Source organism: Leptodactylus fuscus, chromosome 6, assembly GCF_031893055.1.
Source record: "Leptodactylus fuscus isolate aLepFus1 chromosome 6, aLepFus1.hap2, whole genome shotgun sequence".
Taxonomy (NCBI): domain Eukaryota; kingdom Metazoa; phylum Chordata; class Amphibia; order Anura; family Leptodactylidae; genus Leptodactylus; species Leptodactylus fuscus.
In genome coordinates this window covers 126,888,060-126,911,793 of record NC_134270.1, presented here as the reverse complement: position 1 = coordinate 126,911,793, position 23,734 = coordinate 126,888,060, and the positions used below count along the sequence as shown (strand labels likewise).

Here is a 23,734-nt window from a genome sequence, read left to right as displayed (position 1 = left end):
GCTGCAATTCCTGGGTGGTGTTCTTACTTTCAGCTTTTGTATAGCAAGAATTAGAAAAGGTACTGTGTCTTCTTAGGCTGAGTTCACACTGAGTTTTTTTGTCAGGAAATTAGTGTGGTGTTTTTTGAGGTGTTTTTGGAATGTGGCCATGAATTATCTTCTTAAAAACTACTTGCGGTTTTTGTAAATTCCGTGTCAAAAAACACGTCAAAATCCGCGTCCAAAAAACGTGAGGTGGATTATCCGCTTCCCATTTACTTGCGTTGCTTTTTTCAGGTGGAATCTGCCTGAAGAATGGACATTTTGGATTACATAGGACTGTAGGGTGAGGCATTTTTTGGAGGAGGATTTTCAGACGGATTCCCCCTGTGCTCTGAGATCCTCATTTGAATAAAGAATAAAAATGATTTTTCTCCCCAACCCTAAGGCTAAGTTCACACAGAGTTTTTTGCTCAGGGTTTTGAGGCCAGATCTGCCAGATCTACTGAAGTTTTTTTAATTTTTTTTTATATATTTCCTACCCACTGGCTAACACGGTACAAAAACAAGATTTTCCTTATAGTTTCTATGGAATAACAGATGTTTTTCTAGAGCACAAATTGTGAAAGTAAACTGAAAAATAATTGTAAGAAGCATTTTGACTAGCATTTTGTAGTATTTTTTGACTCTGTTATTCAAGGATAGAGTGTCACTTTAACCAACATACCTTTGAGTGAATTTGCTTAGTGCATAAAGTATATTAGAAACACATTAATACTAAGGTTTAACAGATGTCTCTTAGTTGTACTAGAAAACAATAACATTGTGAAATCTAGGTATTGCACAGTATAAATGTCACACTACCAGCAACTGAAAAATAAAGCTGAGTTTAGACGGGGTTTTTTGGTCAGGAAATCGATGGGTTCCTTTTTTCTTGCCGCTCCCGGAAAAAGGAAGCGATATGCTCTTTCTTCAAGCGGATGCCTAGGCCAGACGTCCGCCTGAAGACACTCCCTCCCGACTAGGCCCATTCATTTGGGCCTACTCTGGAACAGAGTGCCACGACTGGATGCCGGTGCACTGCATCAGCATCCAGTCACGGCTACCCATTTTTTGGTCCAGAATCTGAGGCGGCCTCCGCGTCAAATTCCGGACCAAAAAACCCCATTTGAACTTAGCCTAAGTGTCCCCATTAAACCCCTGCTGCCCGCAGAGCACCAGCATCCCAGCACTTAGACTGAACAGAAGGCAGAATTTTGTTTGACTGTTATAAGGGAGGTTACACTTTTCCATTTTATGCTGTTTACAAAACTCCCCCACAAGCCACATGAGATGAGAACGCGCAGTGAAAAAAAATGAAATAGAAAGCCAAAACCAGGATTTTCTTTTCCTTCTTTAACTTGCAGCTGTGAGCAATAATCAGGATAGTGGAGGCAGGTTGGAAAAACCTCAAGATGTGCTAGTAAGATCTTGTTTATCCGTGACATCTTGAAAAACAAAGCTCTTGTGGATTCTTCAGTAAAACCATATGCTTGGTGTACAGAACACCACAATCTTTAATTTTATGTAAAACATCGCTTGGAAGCAAAATGAACGTAATATCACATTTTGTGCATATATTTCCCAATTATCTACACATCTTAAAAGTTGCTTTGTTGGCAGTGGCAATAGTTCCTCAGCAAAATGGCTTGATTTTTTTTATGCCTCATTCACACAAATGTCAAAAATGTCCATGTGATAATCATTTTTAGAACACAGTGGGGGGAAAATCATCAAGGCCGGATAATAGTGCACTGGTCTTGATGTGCCCTGCATCGGCGCAGTATTTGCTTAATTTATGATGATTCTAAACCCCATTATGAATTTGGTGCATCCTCCAGATGCCCATGTGCCTCAGTGTAATTCTACATCAGTCCTGGGGCTGGTGTAGATTTTGCTGTCATTTAGGCCACTTTTTTTGATAGTAAATATGGTGCAAGAGGTGACCCTGCCCACATGCCACCCTTTTTCAAAAAAAGGGCAAAAACACCATGTGACTTATTTTACGTCGTAATGTGACTGTGTGGAGCACTAAGAATCATTTTACTGTGTATGTGACCTAATGTGGCTTTAGACTGTGGAGGGCTCTAACATGACATTATACTGTGTGATGGGCACTAATTTGGCATTATACTGTGTTGGGCACTAACTTTTGACACCTGGTTCCATGACAATTATAACTAATGATAAGATGCACCCTAGATTTAGACTAGAAAAATTGGGAAAAAATATTTCAGATTAATTTATCCTTCCTTGATGTTCAAATGGAATAAAGGGGTTGGTATCACTAACTAGTGAGGGGGCACTAAAGAGCTTTTTTTTTTTTTTTAAATTAATTCTTTATTTATATAATGGAAGCAAAACAAACAATAAAACAATACAAAATCCAACAGTCCAGAACAACACAGGCCTCTGAACACAGGAAATAACACAGAACATCAGCATTGCGCTAAAACAGGAGCATATCCGGTGAAGGAAATCCAATTGACACAAAGAGTGCCTAATATTTGGAGAGACGGGAAGAGGGGAAAGAAAGAGAGAGAGAAAAAAAAAAGGGGGGGGAGGAACAGTTATACTAAGAAATAGGGGGAGAGGGGGGGGAGGGGGACAAAGCGAGCGGCCCCGGCCCCCGTCCATAGGCCCATACCTGAAGGCCAGTGTTTAACTCACCAGGTCTCTTTATACCTGGGAACCCTGAAAGAGAATCCATGGAGTCCAGGCAGCCACAAAGGCATTGTGTTCATCTCGAAGGGACGCGGTGAGATCCTCCATACCCTGAATGTTCTCCACCTTTCGGATCCAGTGGAGGACAGAAGGTGGATTGGGCGATTTAAGGTGTTTTTTTATTGTGTGCAGTATAGCATTATACTCTATGTGGGTGGTACAGGGAAGTATATTGTGTGTGGGGTCACTAAGGAGCATTTTGTTGTGTGGGGGGACCCAAGGAATATTATACTGCGTGGGAGACACTAAATGGAGCTGCGTGGGGACACTAAAGAGTATTATACTGTGTGGGGTCACTGTGGAATATTATACTGTGTGGGGACCCAAGCAGGATTATACTGTGTGGGAGGCACTAAGTAGCTTTATATAGTTTGGAGGACCTAAGGAGCATTGTGTTGTGTGGGGGATCAAAGGAACATTATACTGTGGCGCGGGGGGCACTAATGGGGAATTATATTGAGTGGGAGCACTAAGGAACATTATACTGTGTCCAGAAAATGAATGGGGCATGCTAATGTGTGTGTGTGTGTGCGTGTGTGTGTGTGTGTGTGGCAATAATGAAGCATTATATTGTGTGGGTGGCACTAATGGGGCAATATACTATGAGAGACAGATTGGGGCATCATACTGTGTGACGGCCAGTAAGAAACATTGCAATGTTTTGGGGCACTAATGGTCATTGTACTGTGTGGGGGCCCTAATGTAACATTATACTCTGTAGGGGGGCTAACATGGCACTGTGTAGGAGGCATTACGAAGCATTGTGTTGTGTGGGATCCAAGGATCATAATACTATATGGGGGCACTAATGGTGCATTATATGGTGTTGGGTGTGTGCTAAGGAGCATTATTCTGTGTGCCAAGCATTAATGAGGCATGCTAATGTGTTAGGGCATTAATGAGGCATTACATTGTGTAACTTGCACTAATGGGACATTATACTGTGAGAGGCAGTATTAGGGCATTATAGTGTGTGGAGACACTAAGGAACATTATCCTGTGTAGGGACACTAACGAGGCATGATACTAATACTGGTGGAGGGCACTACAGAGCAATTTCCGTTTGGGGGGATTGTAAAGGGTTAAAATTACTTTTTGATTATTCTTCCACTTCATTTCTGGTTCTTAGAATGTCTTGATACTGTCTGAAACAAAAGCTGTAAGGTCAAATTCCAAACCAGAGACCATCAGTCATGTGTACATGCAGTGTCTGGAAAGTTCTGGACACCTGGAAGGGGGTCTGGTTGGAACACCATTTGACCAGACGTCTGCTTGGATTCCTATCATCTTTGATTTGTCTGTGTATCTTGTGGTGTCAGCTAGCATCACCCAAATTGTTAATCTAGTTTCTTTTTTTTACTATCAGTTACTGTACTTATTTTCTATCATTTTATTAAATCACGTAAACCAGTGGTGTGTGACATTCTTGATTCTCACTATCCTTAGGACAGACAGTAAAACAGGGACATTATTGGGGTATTATATTGTGTGGAGTCACTAAGGAGGACTATACTGTTTGAGGGGGGACTAAATTAGCACTAAAGTGTGTGAGGGGCAGAAAGGAGCTTTAAATGTGTAGAGGCATTAATGAGCATTATACGGTGTGGAAACGCCCTAATAGGAGAGACACTAACTACCACGTTTCTCTGAAAATAAGACAGGGTCTTATATTATTTTTTGCACCGAAAGATGGGAATAGGGCTTATTTTCAGGGGATGTCTTACTTTTTCCCATGAACAACAATCTACTCATTATATCCCCTTATACCCAAAACAGTTTAGGGTTGACAAGTGCTAATGGAAGATGGGTTCCCACACACAGATCTGTGTCACTCCAGCCTCAGGCACATTGTCACTGCAGCAGAGTTTCACTGCAGCCAAGTGTAGCAGTAGGCTCCCTCTGGTGACTGGAGGCAGCCACAATGTAGTCATGCCAGCGGGACTACCCAATCTATGTGTGAGAGTCCAGCATTATCAGTAGTCAGCCCTTATTGTTGTGGAGAACTCCCTCACTAGTCTCATCTTGTTAAGATAAGTCCCTTAAAGTCAATGTGTGATTCTCTTGGGGGTGCAATTATTTCAGGGGTGTCTGCTTTAATTGATGAAAGGTCTGCTGTATCTGTTCTGCTGTATTCTATTTACTTTTTTACATGTATAGCAGACTGGACACATTTTTTTTTAATGAACTGAAACTAATGCTTATTTTCAGAATAGGGCTTATTATAGGGGTAGGGCTTATTTTCAGAATATGACTTATATTTCAATTACTCCAAAACTCCTGAAAAATCATGCTAGGGCTTATTTTCAGGATAGGTTTTATTTTCGGTGAAATACGGTGGTGCCCCCTATACGATAACATGCCCCATTAATGTCCCTTACATATTATAATGAATCATTGGTTCCCCTATTTCAGTATGCTCTTTAGTGCCCTAGTTTTCAAACAATAAAATTCCCCAATAGTGCCTCCCAACATAATAATGCTCCTCAGTGCCCCCACAAAAAATGGACACTAACATCACTTGAGCTATAACAGCCCTTATACATTACAACAGCGATAGTAGGGATTGGCAATGGTTCCAGCTGCCTAAACATGAGCACTACGCTGTTGATCCCTTCTGCCACTATTGTAGTCTATCAGGGCTTAGGGGACAGCGGTCAGGTAGGGGTTTAGACAGCTAGTCTGCTAGTTGAGTATCCCTGCCATAGATTTTAGTATGTAGATATTTACTACTAAAACAAGGTGTTAACTCAGAGAACCTATACAGAATAATAAGCCTCTTTTCAGTTTCCCGTAGCAGCCACAAGGTATGCTGTTCTCTCCAACTTGTAAAGCATTTTGAGAAGAAATAGATCACAATTAATAGCTACAGTTACTAGCAAAAATGGGTGTGTACATTACAGAAAAAATTCATGCCATAAAAAGCCATAAATCATTTATGTTGTTATGTACAGTATCCTAGGATGCCAGAATCACTTGAGCGATTCAGTATATTGCAAGGCAGAGGGTGAATAGAAATTCCCCCTCCCAAAAAAAATAAAATAAAACATATTAACATGAGCAAATAACATAAAGTTTAGAGCAGCTCGTGGAATAGAATGCCCTTCTCTTTCTGATGCAGTGTACATTTCCATTGCCAAGACAGCTTATCTGGCTATCCCATGGTAAAAGTTCATAATCACCGACATCTGTTACCACTAACAAAGCTGCGCATCATGTAGATGACGAACACTAGAGCTGTCATCTGGAAGCGTGTGGTTTCTTCTCCATATTTTTTCCTGTTCTTCATTACCACGTTACTTAGCGTTCATACACATGTTGTACAGAAGAACGTGCAGAGCTCAGAACGTGAAGAAACCTTCTTGCGCTGACCACATTATAGAATTATGTTAATTTCCGGTATTGTTCTTTATTTATTTATGTCACAGCAATCTAGACAGTTTTAGTTACAAATAACAACTGAAACCTCCTAACAATTCACTTTGGATTTGCAGGGGGAAAAAATACTAATCTTAAAAAGAACTTTCCACTGGTTTAGCACTACTGGCTAAAACTTTCCACTGGTGCCAGTATTCTGCATTATGTTGTGCACAAAGAAGTAAGATATCAAAGCATTAACTAATGATCAGACTTTATAATATACCCTATTGAAGAAAAATATCAAGCACGTGTTATCTTTCTGGCATTGACAACTGGAGACCGATAAACAGGGTCACCAAGTAGAGAGCATTCCATCGGACAAGTAAGAAAAAGCCTGCAGCTGGAACTTAGAGAATTTGTAGTAGTTTTAGCACATTGGAAACCAATTAATTACAGTGTGTAGACCAACCTACATATTATAATCCATGGCCTATAACATGTTAAATACTGATCTTTTACCATGGGAAAGAATCCAGTGACACACTGATAAACACCAAATGCTCACACAACAGGTAACGGGTATGGCTATATTTATGCATCTGCTGTCTCTGCCAAGTTTAGAGCTTGAAAAAGGAAATTAGCTATCTCACCATTACAGAACTCAGGAGGTATGACCTAGAAACTGGCTCAAGTCTGACAGTCATTTTTTGTAAAGCTTGCAAGAGTCTCACAATGTAATCTATCTGTCTCAAAGAGGAAGGACTCATTTATTATAGAAATCTGTGTCAAATATTTCTTCTAGAAGGCAACCAAACCTTTTTATAACGTCTGTTTTGTGCAATTTGCAAACATATTTTTTTAAGTTTACTTAGAATATAACTTTTATTTAAAAAAGTGACTTACTGCAAAATTTAATTTACATGTAAAATCTCTGTTTATTAGGCAAGAGCTTTTATATTACATTGGGCCACTGTAAAATTAATGATTTGCAGGTTAGAAAGCAGTTTCACTGGTGGCACATATTCTAGTAGTGGCAAGACAACATATTATGGTCTTTACTGTGCAAAGATAGGCCATGTATATTGTGATTTAACCCGATTGTGATCCACGATGGCACTTGATGCAGGGCTTAAATTGGCAGTATTGTAAACACATGGGACCAAAATAAAGCTCCTCCTGCAATCTAGAAGCATGTCAGCACACTGCATCTATTTACAACGGACCGGCACCGCAATGGGGAGCAAAATGGCGCCACAGTACGCTAATCTCTTCATGGCCAAGCTTGAGAGTGACTTCCTATCCACCTGCACCATTAGGCCTCGGGCCTACTATCGCTTCATTGATGATATCCTAATCATTTGGACCGGGTCTGAGGAACAGCTGAAAACCTTCCATGAACAGTTCAACCAGTTCCATCCCACCATCAACCTGATGCTCAATCACTCCTTCTCCGAAATAAACTTCCTGGATGCAGTCATCAAGATACAGGACAACAAAATTGAGACATCGCTGTATCGGAAACCAATTGACCGCCCTACCTACCTAAGATGGGATAGTTTTCATCCTAAACACATAAAGAACTCCATTGTATACAGCCAGGCCATCAGATACCATCGCATATGTTCAAACCCTGCAGATAGGGACGAACACCTTGGGGGCCTCAAAAACACATTCTTGAGGCAGGGTTACCATCCAAGAACAGTTGATAACCAAATCACCAGAGCCACCAGGATACCAAGATCGGAGTTATTAAAATACAATACCAAACAGGAGAACACTCGGGTACCCCTGGTTGTCACATACAACCCCCACCTGGAGACGCTGAGAGGAATCACACGCAAATTACATCCACTACTGCAAAAAGACAATCGTCTAAAATCCATATTTTCTGACCCCCCTCTCCTATGCTACAGACAGCCACCAAACCTCAGGAATATGATTATTAGCAGCTCACTGTCACCTCCAACTAACAAAGGAACATTTCCATGTGGACAGAAGAGGTGCAAAACCTGCCCGCACATACTGACCACTGACAAGATAGAGATACCAAACTCTAACAGGGAATATCAAATCCCAGGTACGTTCACCTGTAACACACCTAATGTGGTGTATTTGATCATTTGCACCAAATGTTCCACTGAAAATCTGTATGTTGGAGAGACTGGTCAGAAACTCAGAATGAGAATTAATTCACATCGCCATACAATCAAACAACAGAGAACTGATCTTCCCGTGCCAAGTCATTTTTGCCAGGAAGATCATAATATCACCAATGACATGAAAATCTTGATCTTAAAAGGGAACTTTAAATCAAGGAAACAGCGACTGATTTATGAGTACAAGGCCATGACCCTATTCCAGACGTTGGACAATGGGATGAACATCTCACGTGGGTTTATGTCTTTTTATACACATCATTAAGACAGCCATTAAGATAAGAACTGAGGGATCTGGCAATTGATTGTTTGTTGTTATAAGTATATAGTAATAAGCCTCTTCCCCCCTCCCTCCTGTAATTCTAGCCCTGTGTCCTGTTGTACATAAATATGCAGCCTCTAGAAAGTGTTTTTTAGTTATATCTGAAGAAGAAGCTCAGAGGAAAGCTTCGAAACGTCATATTCTGTCATCATTATGAGTTAGCCATTAAAAAAGGTATCACCTACTGAAGACTTGCAAAGTTTTTTTTTTTTTTATATTTTATAGCACACAGGCTGTCATGGAGTGTAAGGAACAGAAGAAATGACAATGCTGCTGTCTCTGTTGGAGCCACTGATCATGTGATCACTGGTTGCCCCTGGTATGGCAAAGCTAATTGGTCAAGGTAGACCATAGTTCCATAGGGAGCTGTTCTCACCTATAATCTGAGCTCCTATAAATACTTCAGTTACACTGCAATATTTAAAAAAAATAAAAAACAAAACTATGGTAAGAATTTCCCTCAAGCATCTTATGACCCCCATGGAGGATGTAATTCTAACAATAAGTTCAAGAATTAGAGAATAAAATAAAAATAAAGAAAAAAAGAACCACCCATGCTAAAAGAAGTGGTCATCCTAGGTGACCTATTCACCCAAGACTGTACATACTGGGCTGATGGCTCAGTGGTTAGCACTGTAGCCTTGCAGCGCTGGAGTCCTGGGTTCTAATACTACCAAAGACAACGTCTGCAAGGAGTTTGCATGGATTTCCTCAGGGTACTCTGGTTTCCTCCCATACTTCAATGACATACTGATAGGGAATGTAGATTGTGAGCGCTATATGGGACAGTGATTGTCAATGTTTGTAAAGTGATGCGGAATATGATAACCAGGGGCGTAACTTGAGGGGCTGAAGTTGCACGGGGGCTCTTAAGCACTGACATAAATATTGAGATTGCAGCTTCCAACTGGCCCATAAGCCAAGGAGATCTACAGATTACACTAAGGGCTCGTTCCCACGATGTAACGCGGCGCTCATTCTGACACGTGTCAGAGTCAGCGCTTCAAAACAGAATGGGTTCCGTCTTACACGCGCTACACATTGAAAACAATGGGAGGCTTTTTAACCCATTGATTTCAATGTGTTTTGCGCGTTCAACGGAACCCATTGAAGTCAATGGGATTCTGGTTTGAAGCGCTGACTCTGACACGTGTATCCGTGTCAGAATGAGCGCCACATTACATCGTGGGAACGAGCCCTAACCACACTAAGGCTGATTAAGCTCCTTAGCCCCGGTAACTATCGCTATCAAGAATTCACTGTAAGGGTGAAGTAGGGCCGTGACAAAAGATTGCACCAAGGCCCACAAGACTTTAGTTACGCCACTGGTGCTATATAAGTGACCATAATAAATAAATAAATATTATGATTCAAAACTACAAAGGCATAATCGGAAAACTATGAGTTTTATCCTACTAATATTATAAATGTGAAAGTTTGGATGTTTGTGTGTTTGTTAGTCAATCACGCAAAAACGCCTGAATGGATTTGAATGAAATTCAGCAAATAGATAGATTGTAACCTCGATTAAAATATAGGCTACTTTTTATCCCGGTAAATGACATGACTTCATGACTGTTATGAATTTATTTTCACATATATATTACACTGCTCCTGCAGCAGCCTTATCTCAGCCAGGTCTGTTATCTCTCTGTGTAAACACACACTAATCCTCAGTGTACATACATTTGCATATTATCTGCTATCTCCTGCTGATGCTGAGATCCCGGAACAATCAAGAGCACAGCACGGGGAACGAGTTCAGCGGCAAGCCAGCTTGAGAGCTGCCGAAACGCCGGAGCATGCGGATCATCAACATCCACAACATGCATGTCCTCCTCCTACTCCTTGATTTTGCCATTTCCCTCTTAACCCTATCATATTGGGCTTATGCTTCTTACCTTTTAAAATATATTTAATCTTACATGTATCAAGCAATAAAAAATCTGGATTCTTTTAATGGTGAAATATACAAAACTGGATGAAATATTTTAAAAATGTAGAATTGTGTTCACCTAAAGCTTTGTAGTGTTCCAATATTGGAACTTCTCTTCTTCCCTCCACAAAACCAACAATGTGGAAGTTCTGGCACAGCAGCTGACGGTTTCCTGCTGGTGAAGAGATGTAGCTGATAATCTGCTTACTGATGGCTTTAGAGACCATGCTCATTATGCCGATGTCCTTAACTGTAATAGACATAAAACAAAGACAATTTAAAAAAATGAAATGTAATGTTATTTATGTAACAAAAACAAGACCTGTAGTTTGCAGAATATTTTTTCCTGTTTTCACAGTCAGGAAAGTAGAAAAGGCGAATTTCTCTATTCTACAATTGTGTCTTTTGTTATGGCTTTGCCAAGGTGAATAACATTTTCTTATAAACAGCTAACTTGACCTGAATGGTCAAGTGATCTGTGAACGTGTAACAGTAGAACATACCCTGAAAATGTTGCAAAATTCAGCACTAAAATATACTCGCATCCTATAATTTACATACAAATGTCATCGAGAAATATATATATATATATATATATATATATATATATATATATATATATTTTTTTTATTTTTTTTTTTAAAGTTATAGAAAGAAGGTGTCCCTAATAGTAATTGACTTTGGGACTGTATAAATTGACATACTGTCACTAGTTAAGGCCATGTTCACATACTGTATATGCTGCTTTAAATATTTTTGCATTCTGCCTAATGGGCCCCACTGTCATGGTGTTTGTTATTTGTGCTTTTTTTGTATGGAATTTGCGGCAGAGGCTCATAATGGAGCATTTGACATAGATGTGCACATACTCTAACACAAAGTTAAAGTAAAGTACTATTTCAATAATATATTACAGATCTTAACCCTTTTCCATTCTGCATCATACTATTAGGTCATGCTGACCTAGACAAACAGTATGGTGCACCAATGTAATAGCCACAGGAGTAGTGCTTGCTGTATCACTTTTGGTGAACCAGGACTTACTGCTTAGAGTCAGAAAGTATTCCAACTCCAGCATATTAACCAGACCAATTACTAGTGCTGTGTACAGATGTGCAATAGGCCTCCACTTCATCACCATGGACTGTATATCACATAACCATGGACTGATTTTTATCCACTGGGAGTAAACAGAATGAATGACAGCAAGAAGAGATCTAGAAAACTGCAAGGAATTCATACAGAAAGTATATTGGAAAATTGCATAACTTTGCTTTATACAAACAATAACATTGGTCTCTCAATATTGGTCTGAAAGTGACCAACCCCTGAGAGTTAAAACCTAAGTAAAATATTGTATGTACCCCAAAATGGTGCCAACTAAACGTACAACTCATTGCACAACGTGGCTAACATGACTATTTCAACAGAAAAATAAAAAAGTTATGATTTTGGAAGGCGGAGATGGAAAGTATAAAAATTGTCTTCAAGCCTTTACTTCTAAACTACCTTGCCTCCTTAAAGGAAAACTATTTTATTTCCCAATATTCTGTGTTTTAAAAGAATATTCAACACATAGTAACAAAAAGGAGAGTCACATCACATACAGAGGTGTATAGATGCCAAAGGAAAACTGTTTACAGAGACTTTCAGGGAGACATTATAAATTATGTCACTTTTTCCTAAATACATGGCACAACTCTATTACACTCCGCCCTGCAACAAACAACCAAGCAGACACTTCCCTCATCCTCATAGCATTTCTATTTTGCGGAGATGTGTCACCTGCTCTTCATAATTCAGTAACTCTTTAATAATAGGTGACAAATTGCCACATTGTTAATAACAGCCCATACTGAAAAATATGGCATTTAGTAGTACTGTATGTAGTAGTACTGTATGTAGTTTAGGATTAAAGAGGACCTTTCATGTCCTCATAGCTGTGCATTATTATATACTGCTAGAAAGCAAGCAGTGCACCCATTGCTGCTGTTAATTTCAGCACCAATATCAGCCCACAGTCAGGGCAGGCCTTACTGCTCAGAGTCATCTTTGGGGCTGTCAGGAAGAGGGGAGGGCATTTCTCACAACTCCGCAATGACATTGAGCTGTAAGGTCCGTCTTTCTGACAGTGGGGATATATTGGTGCTGAAATTAATGGCATCTATATCGCCAGCACTGGGGAACATACCAGGAAAGCCAACAGTGTGCTGAATTCATAATTTTACATGATATGAGGCCTACCTCTGCAAAATATAACCAAGGATCTTAAGGAGTTGCCCTAACTAGGCAATCATAATCTGTTAAGGCAGTAGTTGTGGAAATGTATTTTTTTTCCTAATATTTTTAAGTAAATGGGTTTGAAAAATAAATAAATAAAAAACCCTCAACAATAATTACAACAATTGTGTTTTTATTTCTGTCTACAAAGTCCACAAGTCCAGGAGTCAGCAACCCTTTCACTTACATTTTTCTCCACAGCCTCGCTTATTTGACAATATACTGACCTGCTTCTCCTTTTTAATTCAAGGGTCAATGATCTCCTGACAGGTAGAGGGCATGACTGACAGACCAGATCATAAATCTCAGTAAATAGAGCAGGGGAAGGATTTATGATACTTTGACTAACAAATATTAAGAGTCTTCATAGTATTGGGGAAGTACCTGAACCTATGGGCCCCCTTCCTTCATGGGCTCCATAGCAATTGCCTACCCTGTCTCTATGGTAGGTAGGAGGTTAAAGGAAAAGAGACAGGTAAGGGGACAAATCAGCATTTTATTCTCTGGTAAATATATTGGAAAGTTTCTTACATTTATCTGTAAGGCTAGGTGCAAACTAGCATTGGAGCCTCTGTAATGGACTCTGCTTCCGAATCCACATAACATTGGCAAAAAGAAAAGTCCTGCAATTTGCGAAAGTGCATACAACCTGCTCTTATTGAAGTAATAGAAGATGCAATTTGCCGAAACCACTGCTATGCTACTGGAAGCTACCAGAAGGGCTGATCTGTATGGGATCTGGGTGTCAAACCCTACAAATCATATACTGATAAGCTATCTTGTGGAAAGGTCATCAGTATGAAAAATTCATTTGGGGCCAGACAACTCCTTTAGGCAAAGGCCCCACGTTACGGCCGTAGCAAAAAAAAAAACTGATGCAGGAAAAACCGCAGTGTCAACACATTGTGGTTTTTCCCCTCAACACTTTTCACAGAAAGGCTGCCTACACACGATGTAAATGCAAGCTGATCTTGTCAAAATACACGTGTAAAAAATACACGTGTAAAAATCAGCCTCCCATTGACTTCAATGCCATTTTTACACGTGTAAAAAACGCGCAAAAAATGCGCAAAACACACGTTTTTTGCGCGTTTTTCACACATTTTTTACATGTGTAAAAATGGCATTGAAGTTAATGGGAGGCTGATTTTTACACGTGTATTTTTTACACGTGTATTTTGACAAAATCAGCTTGCATTTACATCGTGTGAAGGCAACCTTTGGTCTACAGAGATTTACCGTATATACTTGAGTATAAGCCGACCCGAATATAAGCCAAGGCCCCTAATTTTACCACAAAAAACTGAGAAAACTTATTGACTCGAGTATAAGCCGAGGCGAGGAAATGCAGCAGCTACTGGAAAATTTCAAAAATTAAAATGGTCGGAGTTTTTGGGTGCAGTAGATGCTGGGGAAGGGGAGAAGGTGTTTTGGTTGTCTGTCTGCCCCTTCCCTGAGCTTCAGGACTGTCTGGTTTTTCTCCCCCCACTTGGAATTCAGTATGGCTGAATATAGGGTATCTGCAGTGCTCCTATTAACCCCTTCCCGACGGAACAGGAGCACTGCAGATCCCCTATATTCAGTAGACCGGGCACTTTCAGACACAGGGATACCTAATGTGTGTGTGTTTCACAGTAATTTTCTACTTTTGTATGTATTCTAGGGAAAGGAAGGAGTTAGAACTTTCATTTTTTTTAAATCTTTTTTTTTTTTGCACTATTTTATGGGAGATTCTATACATTGATATTGTGGGGCTTTTTCAGCTCAAAAACTGGGCTGAAAAATTCGGCTTATACTTGAGTATATGCGGTACTCTGCAAAGTTTCTTTTTCAATTGTACTTATAGGAAACCACCAGCGTTTACGTAGGTATAATTGACATCCTGCGATTTCCAAAAACATAACATGTATTTTCTCGCAATGTGTGGATGGGATTTGCTTTGGCTGCATCTCGCTATGTGGGGCCTTAGCCTTAGGCTAAAGACCCACATTGTGAAAAAGTTGTTTGTTTTTTCTTGCAAATTTAGTTTTTGGGGGTTTTTTTTAAGCCAAAACCAAGAATGGCTACAAAAAGAATGGGAAATATATAGGAAGTTCTTGTGCTTCTACTTTCTGCTCAATCCACTACTGACTATGGCTCAAAAAAACTGCAGTGAAATCTGCCATAGAAAATGCTGCATTTCAGCAAAATGGGCCTCAGCCTTAAGCATGCCTTCACATTTTAACAATAACTAGAGGTAGAGTTTTACTCTTGTATATTGGGAATTGACATGTGCCATGATGTGCCAAGCTCTATCTCTAAACTGCCAGGGTGTGTACTGTATTTAAGAGAACATTTCCCATCCTAACATCATTTGGAATAGCCAGTTTTGACAAATGATGAATTTTTGCACATTCTCTATATGAAACGTTACTGGGCAATGCTGTATAACTAATCCCTCTTTCTAATGCATCTGTATTTAATAATATGAGATATGAACCTGATTATTGGCTTGACTTATGTTTATAACCACTGAGAGGCATGACTAATGTTTGGACAACTAAGCTTCAGCATGATGATCTTTTGATCCACCACTGATCGTTGTCTGTTAACTATTGCATACCTGGTCCTGATAATGTTTTATTATTTACCTTTAGTATTATATAACTATGGATTATATATGTCACTCTATTGAAGGTGCTTAACAGGGCACTTCAAGAGGAGGCCAACAAAATATAAACTAAAAAAACATTGTTAAGGCACCTGCTATGACACCTACTACCCACATCCTCTTAGTACTGTATTATGCAGGAGCTCATTTTGCCTCTAGGGGTATGATTGTGGAAAAAAATGCCTGCTTCCCCTCTTTTCTGTACAAAACCCATCCTGGGCCACTGTTGCTAGTTATTAGAGGTGTGACCACTTTAAGTCAGGGACGGCTTAACACTATGGTTTCTGTTCAGGCTGTGTATCAGCATGACAGGATTTCTAAGGCAATGACCATGGCTATACTAGTAGCAGAAGCAGTGGCGTAACTAGGAACGGCGGGGCCCCGTGGCGAACTTTTGACATAGCCCCCCCCCTGACTGAAACCCACCGAAGACCCCGACCAATCCCCCCCACACACACACACACTCACACATTCCTGCACCCTCTATTATGGCCCATGGTGGCCCCTGCACACAGTATTATGTCCCATAGTGGCCCCTACACACACACTATTATGTCCCACTGTGGACACTCATGAACAATTATTATACTCTGGGGTTTTTTGAGACCCCAGAGTATATTAATTGGACAACGAAGGGGGGTACCAACATGAAAAAAACACTGTTACTTACTTATCCCTGGCTCCCTTTCAGTCATCAGTGGTGTCGGCCATCTTCCCAAGACGTCACATGACCCGGGACGCAGGCCCGGGTCATCTGACGTCAGGGAGAGACATGGTTTTTTATGTTACCTTACCTCCCCTGGACCTCCGATCATTATACTTGGGGGTCTCAAAAGACCCCAGTAGTTACGTCACTGACCAGAAGATGGTGGAGCACTGTTAACGCTCTTCTCAGCTGTTCCACTATTATCTAGTATTAAGGCTGTGCTCACACCAGCGTTTAAACTTCGTTCGGGGTTTTCGTTCCATTAAAAAAATGTGGAGAGAAAAGCCGCAATTTTTGCTCTTTTCGGGTGGAAACCCGGCAGACTCCATTATAGTCTATGTGGTCCATGGGTTTCTGCGAGTAACTGCTTTTTTAAAAGCGGATTAGGTTTCCATTCCGGGGGTCCCTAAGCAGACCCCCCGAATGGAAACCCAAACTCAGGTGTGAACCTAGCATAATAGAGCCTCAGAAATCCTGCCATGGTGATACACATACTGAATAGAAGCTATTGTTTCAAGCCCTGCCCATGACTCCGCTCCCTCCCCTCCAGGACAGGGTTTACATAGAGCAGTGGCAGTCTTTTTCTTTTTTCAAAATCATACAGGCAAATCGAACTTATTAAGAGGATGCGGGACAAGGATACTAGGGCAAGTACCCTGACATTTTTATAGTTTTTATTTTTTGATGTAGCCTAGCTCAGACAATCCTATAGACATTACAAGTCCACAAATTTTCCTGTGGAAAATCATTGCAAACATGCAACCTAAGCTAGGTTCACATTGGTATTGGAGTCGAAGGACAATAAAGTCTTGCAAGTCTGATTTGTTATAAATAGACATGAGCGAACACTGTTCGGATCAGTCGATCCGAACAGCACGCTCCCGTAGAAATGAATGTAAGCAACTGGCACGCAGACTTTGCCGGCGGCCGGCCGCTTAACCCCCGCGTGCTGGCCGCTTCCATTCATTTCTATGGGAGCGTGCTGTTCGGAACGGCTGTTCCGAACAGTGTTCGCTCATCTCTAGTTATAAAGAATAGACACCTGATGGATCCCAGTATAGTCAATGGGGTCCCTCGGGCTTCAGGTCCACAGACTGACCAGAAGAATGGACATCTGGTGCTACTGTGAACCTAGTGTAAGATGTTATCCTAAGGCGTCATTCACGCAACTGTACTGTATGAAGTATAATAACCACTTTTCAATGGGTGTGCTCTGCATATAACTATATAAATGTTAACCAGATGTTAAAGAACAATACTTATCATTACATAATGCCAAGAATGGCAACCACCAAAGCATAACATAAGGTCATTTGGTTCAGGCAAAATAATGAAATGAGCTAAAATAAACCAAAATGTGATCACTGATGAGATTTTTAATCTGAAAAAAGGAGAAAGCTAGCCTAGGTTTTTGACTACAGAGATAGCCACAAAAAATGGATACAATACATTGCCATTCATGGCAGGATACCACACAAACTTATAAAAGGACAGCACATTTAAGCCATTTTCAAAATGTCAGTACTCTAGCTGAAAATAATTAGATATGCAGATGTATTTACCAATCTGGTATACTGACTTTTAAATTGGCAAGCCTATGTAGGTAGATAATGAAACAAGGAACGTGTGGACACAGCCCAATTCACATAACCTGTCGATATCCAAAGTCCAGGGTCCTGCTTCGATGCACAGATCTCCCCCCCCTTCCGTCAAGGGCAACACATAAGGAGGAAAAGAGCCAAAATGGAAATCCAGCAGTCCATGAGTGTCCCGATTAAAACTTAACTTTTATTGTTCCCATACAAAAAATATGCAAGTTGCTTCTAATCAGTAGTGTTCCTTAGTCATAGCAAGTGTAACGTAAATGGATGTACTCCTTTGATTAGTAGTGACTTGCATATTTTTTGCATGGGAACAATAAAAGTTATGTTTTAATTGTGACACTCCTGGACAGCTGGATTTCCATTGTGGCTTTTTTCCTCCTTATGTAGGTAGATAGGCTACCTGGAATCCTTAAGAGTAGGTTCACATGGGGTGTTTTGGTCAGGATTTTGAGGCTGTATCTGCCTCATAATCCTGACCAAAAAGACGGCTCTTATTGAAATCAATGGGAGCTGGTCAGTTCTTTTTTCCGGAAGCCGGAACAAACGGCTCCCGGAAAAAAGAAGCAACATGCTCATTCTTTCAGGCAGATTCACCTCGTGACATCCACCTGAAGACACTCCCTTCCCGACTAGGCCCATTCATTTAGGCTTAATCCAGTGCGGAGTGCACGACTGGATGCCGAGTAGCCGCAACTAAATGCCGGTACACTGCACCGGCATCCAGTCGCGCATGCTGTTCCAGATTAGGCCCAATGAATGGGCCTAGTCGGGAGTGTCTTCAGGCCAAATCATGAGGCGAAACAGCCTGAAGAATGAGCATGTCGCTTCTTTTTCCAGGAGCCGGAACAAACCGGCTCCCGGAAAAAACACCTGACCGGCTCTCATTGATGTTAATGGGAGCCGTCTTTTTGGTCAGGATTTTGAGGCGAACACAGCCTCAAAATCCTGACCAAAAAACCCCGTGTGATCTTACCCTAAGGGAGTTTATCACTGGAACCAGCACATCAACCCAGCCATGCAGATAAACAGGTTAGGTTAGTTTCAAATCTCCTCCAGGTTCTCTGACATTCAGGTCTGCCAGGGGACCCAAATGATAGAGAGTTGAACTGCTAAAACAGTGGTTACCCACGGACATTGGTAGACCTGATTGACTATAATAGGGTCCTCGGAGCAATTGCAATGCCTTAATTGCTCCAAAGAGCTCATTTCCATATTGACAAAAACAGAAATATCTCGGGAATGGAGACTCTCAAGCTCAAGAGAGAAAAAAAAATATTTGATTCAGGTGATCCTAAACTATCTTTGCAGCTGGGTTGCTAGGCTGGGCTCTGGTGACAGACTCTCCTTTATATAGATAACACTGTGGTTGCAAATGTACCAGCAAGATACACAGAAGATATACGCAGAGAAATGCTTGCTTTTGTTTTCTCTTTTTTAGAAGCAGTACTCCAGCGCCAAAAGCTTTGCTCGTCATTTGTTTATGTTGGCCTAAGATAACTTTTCCTGGAAGTGTTGTTAAAAAGGGAAGCTTCAAAGAAATATTTGATATATCAACTGGATCTTTAGCAAGCTATGAAGTAATACGTATCATTGACAAAGCTCCATAAAGAAAGGAGAGATTTTGTTATTTTGAAACAACTCAGCAAAACATTCAATAGAAGTCTTGTCTAGACCAAGCAATGTCAAATGTACCTCATGTAAATGAGGACCCAATAGTTATTAAGTATAAGGGCTAGTTCACACGTAAAAACTAGAGATGAGTGAACACTATTTGAAACAGCTGTTTCGAATAGCACGCTCTCATAGAAATTAATGGAAGCGACCGGCAGCCGGCCGCTTAACTCATCTCTAAGACCGCCTGGCTTATTTTGGTCCAGAAAAAAAACGCTTTCTAATTAGGAAGCATTTTTTTGACCTTGAGGCATTTTTTGGAGCGTTTTCTGGAGCAGTTTTTGGTAAAAACTGCTTCAGAAAACGCCAGGCGGTTTTCCCCTCCCCTAAAGTGAATGGATTGTAAAAAAAGCGTCACGTTTTCGGTGATGCGTTTTTTGCCTCCCGTTCAAATCTATTGCTTTCCTTAGGCGGAATCCGCCTGAAGAAAGGTCATGTCGCTTCTTGCTAGCAGAAAAATGAAAGCTAGCAGGTTCCATAGACCACCATTGTATGGAGGCAGATTTTAAGGCAAAATCCGCTGTCAAAATCTGCCTTATTGCTCCAGTGTGAACTAGCCCTAAAGATCCCCCAATACTTGGCTTCTTTAGATTTACTTAAATTAGTGTTCCATGACATTTCTTTATTATTGATACTGTTACTGATGAATACAACAGTTACTAACCTATCTCCATATTTCTGTATTCAGTGGTAGCAGGGGAAGAGGTAACCACTGCAGTCACACACACGTCATAGTGATCACAGCAGTCACATGCCATTTGTGGACAAGTCACTGCTGAGGACTGTGACTGGCTACCATGGTCCTCTCACATAAACATGATGACACTGATAATATCAGCCAGAGGTTCTGTACACTGAAGAATGGAGCTCCTAATGCTCGATGTTATTTTTATTGGCTCACTAGCAGCAGTTTTAAAGAATAAAAAAAGTCTCGGAACATCCCTTTAACCAATATTTTAAAAAGTAACAATTATGAAAATACAGAACAATTAAAGCTACATTTTAGCATCAGTAGATGTGTCACCTGATAAATACTCAGATAAAAGGTGAAAAATTTCTATAGGCAAAACTCTGAAATGTCCTAAACTTGATACATCTGCAGAATCTGTGTCTTCATCTGTGGGAACCACAAGGCGCCGATTACTCCTTTTAAACTTTGGTTTAGGAATGAGTGTAAAGGTGCCACTGGAGGAGACTGCCATTGATACCAGTGCAATGCAATGACACTGAAAGACATGTGAACACATATTGTTATAAAAGAAGATTTTGTAGCGTTTTGTTACAAGTTTGTTAAAGATCACTGAACAACAGCTGAAAGAAATGTACAGAAAGTGTTTACAGGGGACCTTTCACCGATTTGGGCACAGGCAGTTCTATATACTGCTGGAAAGCCGACAGTGCGCTGAATTCAGCGCACTGTCAGCTTTCCTGATCTGTGCCCCGGGAAAAGAGCTATCGGTCCCAGTACCATAGCGCTTTACAGTCAGAAGAGCTTTCCTGACAGTCAGTCAGGAACGTTCTTCTCCACAGCAACGCCTATCGCGCTGTACAGTGTGAACAGGGAGGAACGCCCCTTCCCTCTGCTCACAGTGCTGGTCCATAGATGAGTATTATCAGGAAGGGAGGGGGCGTTCCTCCCCGCTCACACTGTACAGTGCGTTAGGCGCTGCTGTGGAGAAGGACGTTCCTGACTGACTGTCAGGAACGCCCTTCTGACTGTAAAGAGCTACGGTACCGGCACCGATAGCTCTTTACCCGGGGCACAGATCGGGAAAGCTGACAGTGCGCTGAATTCAGCGCACTGTCGGCTTTCCAGCAGTATATAGAACTGCCTGTGCCAAAATCGGTGAAAGGTCCTCTTTAACATAGAAACATGGCAGGGGTATTAGATTATATGTAAATACAAAGTATGTGAGTCTACCTGAACATTCGATTGAAGGTAAACTGAATTACAGAAATAATATTTTTATTTTTAATCTTTTTTGCAGCTTCTATACATTTAACTCCTCACAGATCCATGCTGCATGGCAGTTATTCAATTCAATGTAACAAGAACCTCTGTATTAAAGTGGGCATTTCTGATATTAGGTTGGGGTTTTCTTCAATCTTCCAAGTGGCAAATAGTGGCTGCAATCCACAGCTTAAAAAAAAAAAAAAGAAAAAAAGAAAAAAAGTTTATTGTTGCTGCTTGAAGCTTCTTGTGGCTACTTCTGCTTCACAGGCCAGTAAGATCACGAACATTCATCACTTGGGCTGTTTGCAGCTCAGTCCCATTCTAGTGAATGGGGATGAGCTACAATACCAAGTATAGTCCCTATACAATGTACAGCGCTGTGTTTGGAATTTGATTTAGAAGCTGCAATGCTCATCTAAATGCTGTAGTCTCTTGAAACAGCTGATCTGTGGGGGTTCCTAGGATAACTCATCAATATGTAAGCCCTGGAAAACTCATTTAGGCCGGGGTCCCATGGGCCAAAAACTTTGCGATTTGACCACGGTTTCTGCAAAGTGGATGGAATTCATGTGAATCCCATGCCCACTTTGCAGGAAAAACCGCAGCGCAGACACGCTGCGATTTCCAAAACTGGCACAGTTTTGGAAATCGCAGCATGTCAATTATATTTATGGAAACGCCGGCAGCTTTCCCACAGATATAATGGTAACAGAAAGTCCGCAGAGGAAAACTCTGTGAACTTTCTGTTCAAAGCGCTGTGGGAAGAACCGCAATGTTTTCCCGCCACAGTTGCCTAACGGGGAGTCGCCTAAGGGCCCCTTCACAAGGAGTATATGCTCGCTGATTCTGAACGTGTAACACGTTCCGAATTAGCGGCGTTAAAACAGATCCCATTGCTTTCTATGGGAGCCGGCATACGTGCGCTCCCCATAGAAATGAATGGGCTGCTTTTTTCCCTATTGCTTTCAATGTGATACGCGCGTGAAGGGGCCCTAAGGGTAAATTCACACAGGGTTTTTTGGTCAGGGTTTTGAGACCATATCCATCCCAAAACCCTGACCAAAAAAACGGCTCCCATTGAAATCAATGAGAGCCGCTCAGGTCTTTTTTCTGGGAGCTGTTTCTTCCGGTTCCCGGAAAAAAAGAAGCAAGATGCTCATTCTTCAGGCCGATTCACCTCACGAATCCGCTTGAAGACACTCTCTCCTCCCGACTAGGTACCATTCATTAGGCCTAATCCAGAAAGCAGTGCACCGGCATCCAGTCGCAGCTACCCGTATTTTGGACCGGAGCCTGAGGCGGCCCCTGCCTTAGTTTCCGGTCCAAATAACCCTGTGTGAACTTACCCTAAAGGCTGAGTTCACACTGAGTTTTTTGGTCAGGAAAAATCCACAGTAAAATTTGTGTGGCGTTTTGTGAATGTGGCCATGCATTATCTTCTTAAAAACGCCTCACATTTTTTGTAAATTCCGCATCTAAAAACTGCGAGGCGGATTTTCCGCCTTCCATTGATTTTTTCAGGCAGAATCCGCCTGAAAAATGGACATGTCGTTTCTTTTTTCCGCTAGCGGAAACCAATTACAAGCAGATTACATAGGACTGTATGGTGAGGCGTTTTTTGGAGGAAGATTTTAAGGTGGATTCTGCCTCAAAATCCTGACCAAAAAACTCTGTGAACTCAGCCTATAGGGTAAGTTCAGGCGGAGTATTTTGGTCAGGATTTTGAGGCAAATATGGCCTCAAAATCCTGACCAAAAACCTTCGTGTGAATTTACCCTTAGGGTCCATTCACACGGAGGAAAATGGTGAGGAATTTGGTGTGGAATTTCAGCGCTGAAAAAATGGCCTCCCTTTGACTTCAGTGGGTTCTTTTTCTGCTAGCCGCAGACATGCTCTGTGTGTTAGTGAGCTCACTTCAGTCCAAAAAGGATTTTCATGAAAAAATTGGAATAAAACATTCATTTGGAGGAATTACCCATTACGCATAACCCCGGGCACCAGGCTACAGACGATTAACCCTTTGTTTCCAAAGATTATCAAATAAACCGACATGATGCACAGCGCCAGAATCTGGAGCGGAATCGCCTCAAATTCCTCTTGACTTTCCGCTGTGTTGTCTGTTCAATTTTCAGTTGAAACTGTCACCAGAAATTCTGTTATTAATTATATAATAGAACGGCATACTGTGATATTGTACCTATACACATAACGGACATCACGATGGAAACCTGACTGACCCGTTATAACTCAATAGGGTCCTTCAGGTGCTGCTGATACCTGACATGTGACAGATTTGGCACTTTTATGTCTTGCTGTTACGTAAAAAACATTAGTAAAATGTGAACAGTGCCTTAGC

General features: G+C 41.1%; 1 protein-coding gene across 1 annotated transcript in view; it reads right to left on the bottom strand.

The window, feature by feature from the left end:
- FBXO47 (F-box protein 47) overlaps positions 1 to 20,626 on the bottom strand; it is a 58,272-nt gene extending 37,646 nt beyond the window's left edge. Inside the window, exons 1-2 of the mRNA XM_075278354.1 lie at positions 20,449 to 20,626; positions 10,593 to 10,763 (exon numbers count right to left, since the gene is read on the bottom strand). Coding sequence (XP_075134455.1) covers positions 10,593 to 10,763; positions 20,449 to 20,626 — 349 coding nt within the window. The remainder of the gene's footprint in view (positions 1 to 10,592; positions 10,764 to 20,448) is intronic.
- Positions 20,627 to 23,734: the final 3,108 nt, after the last annotated feature.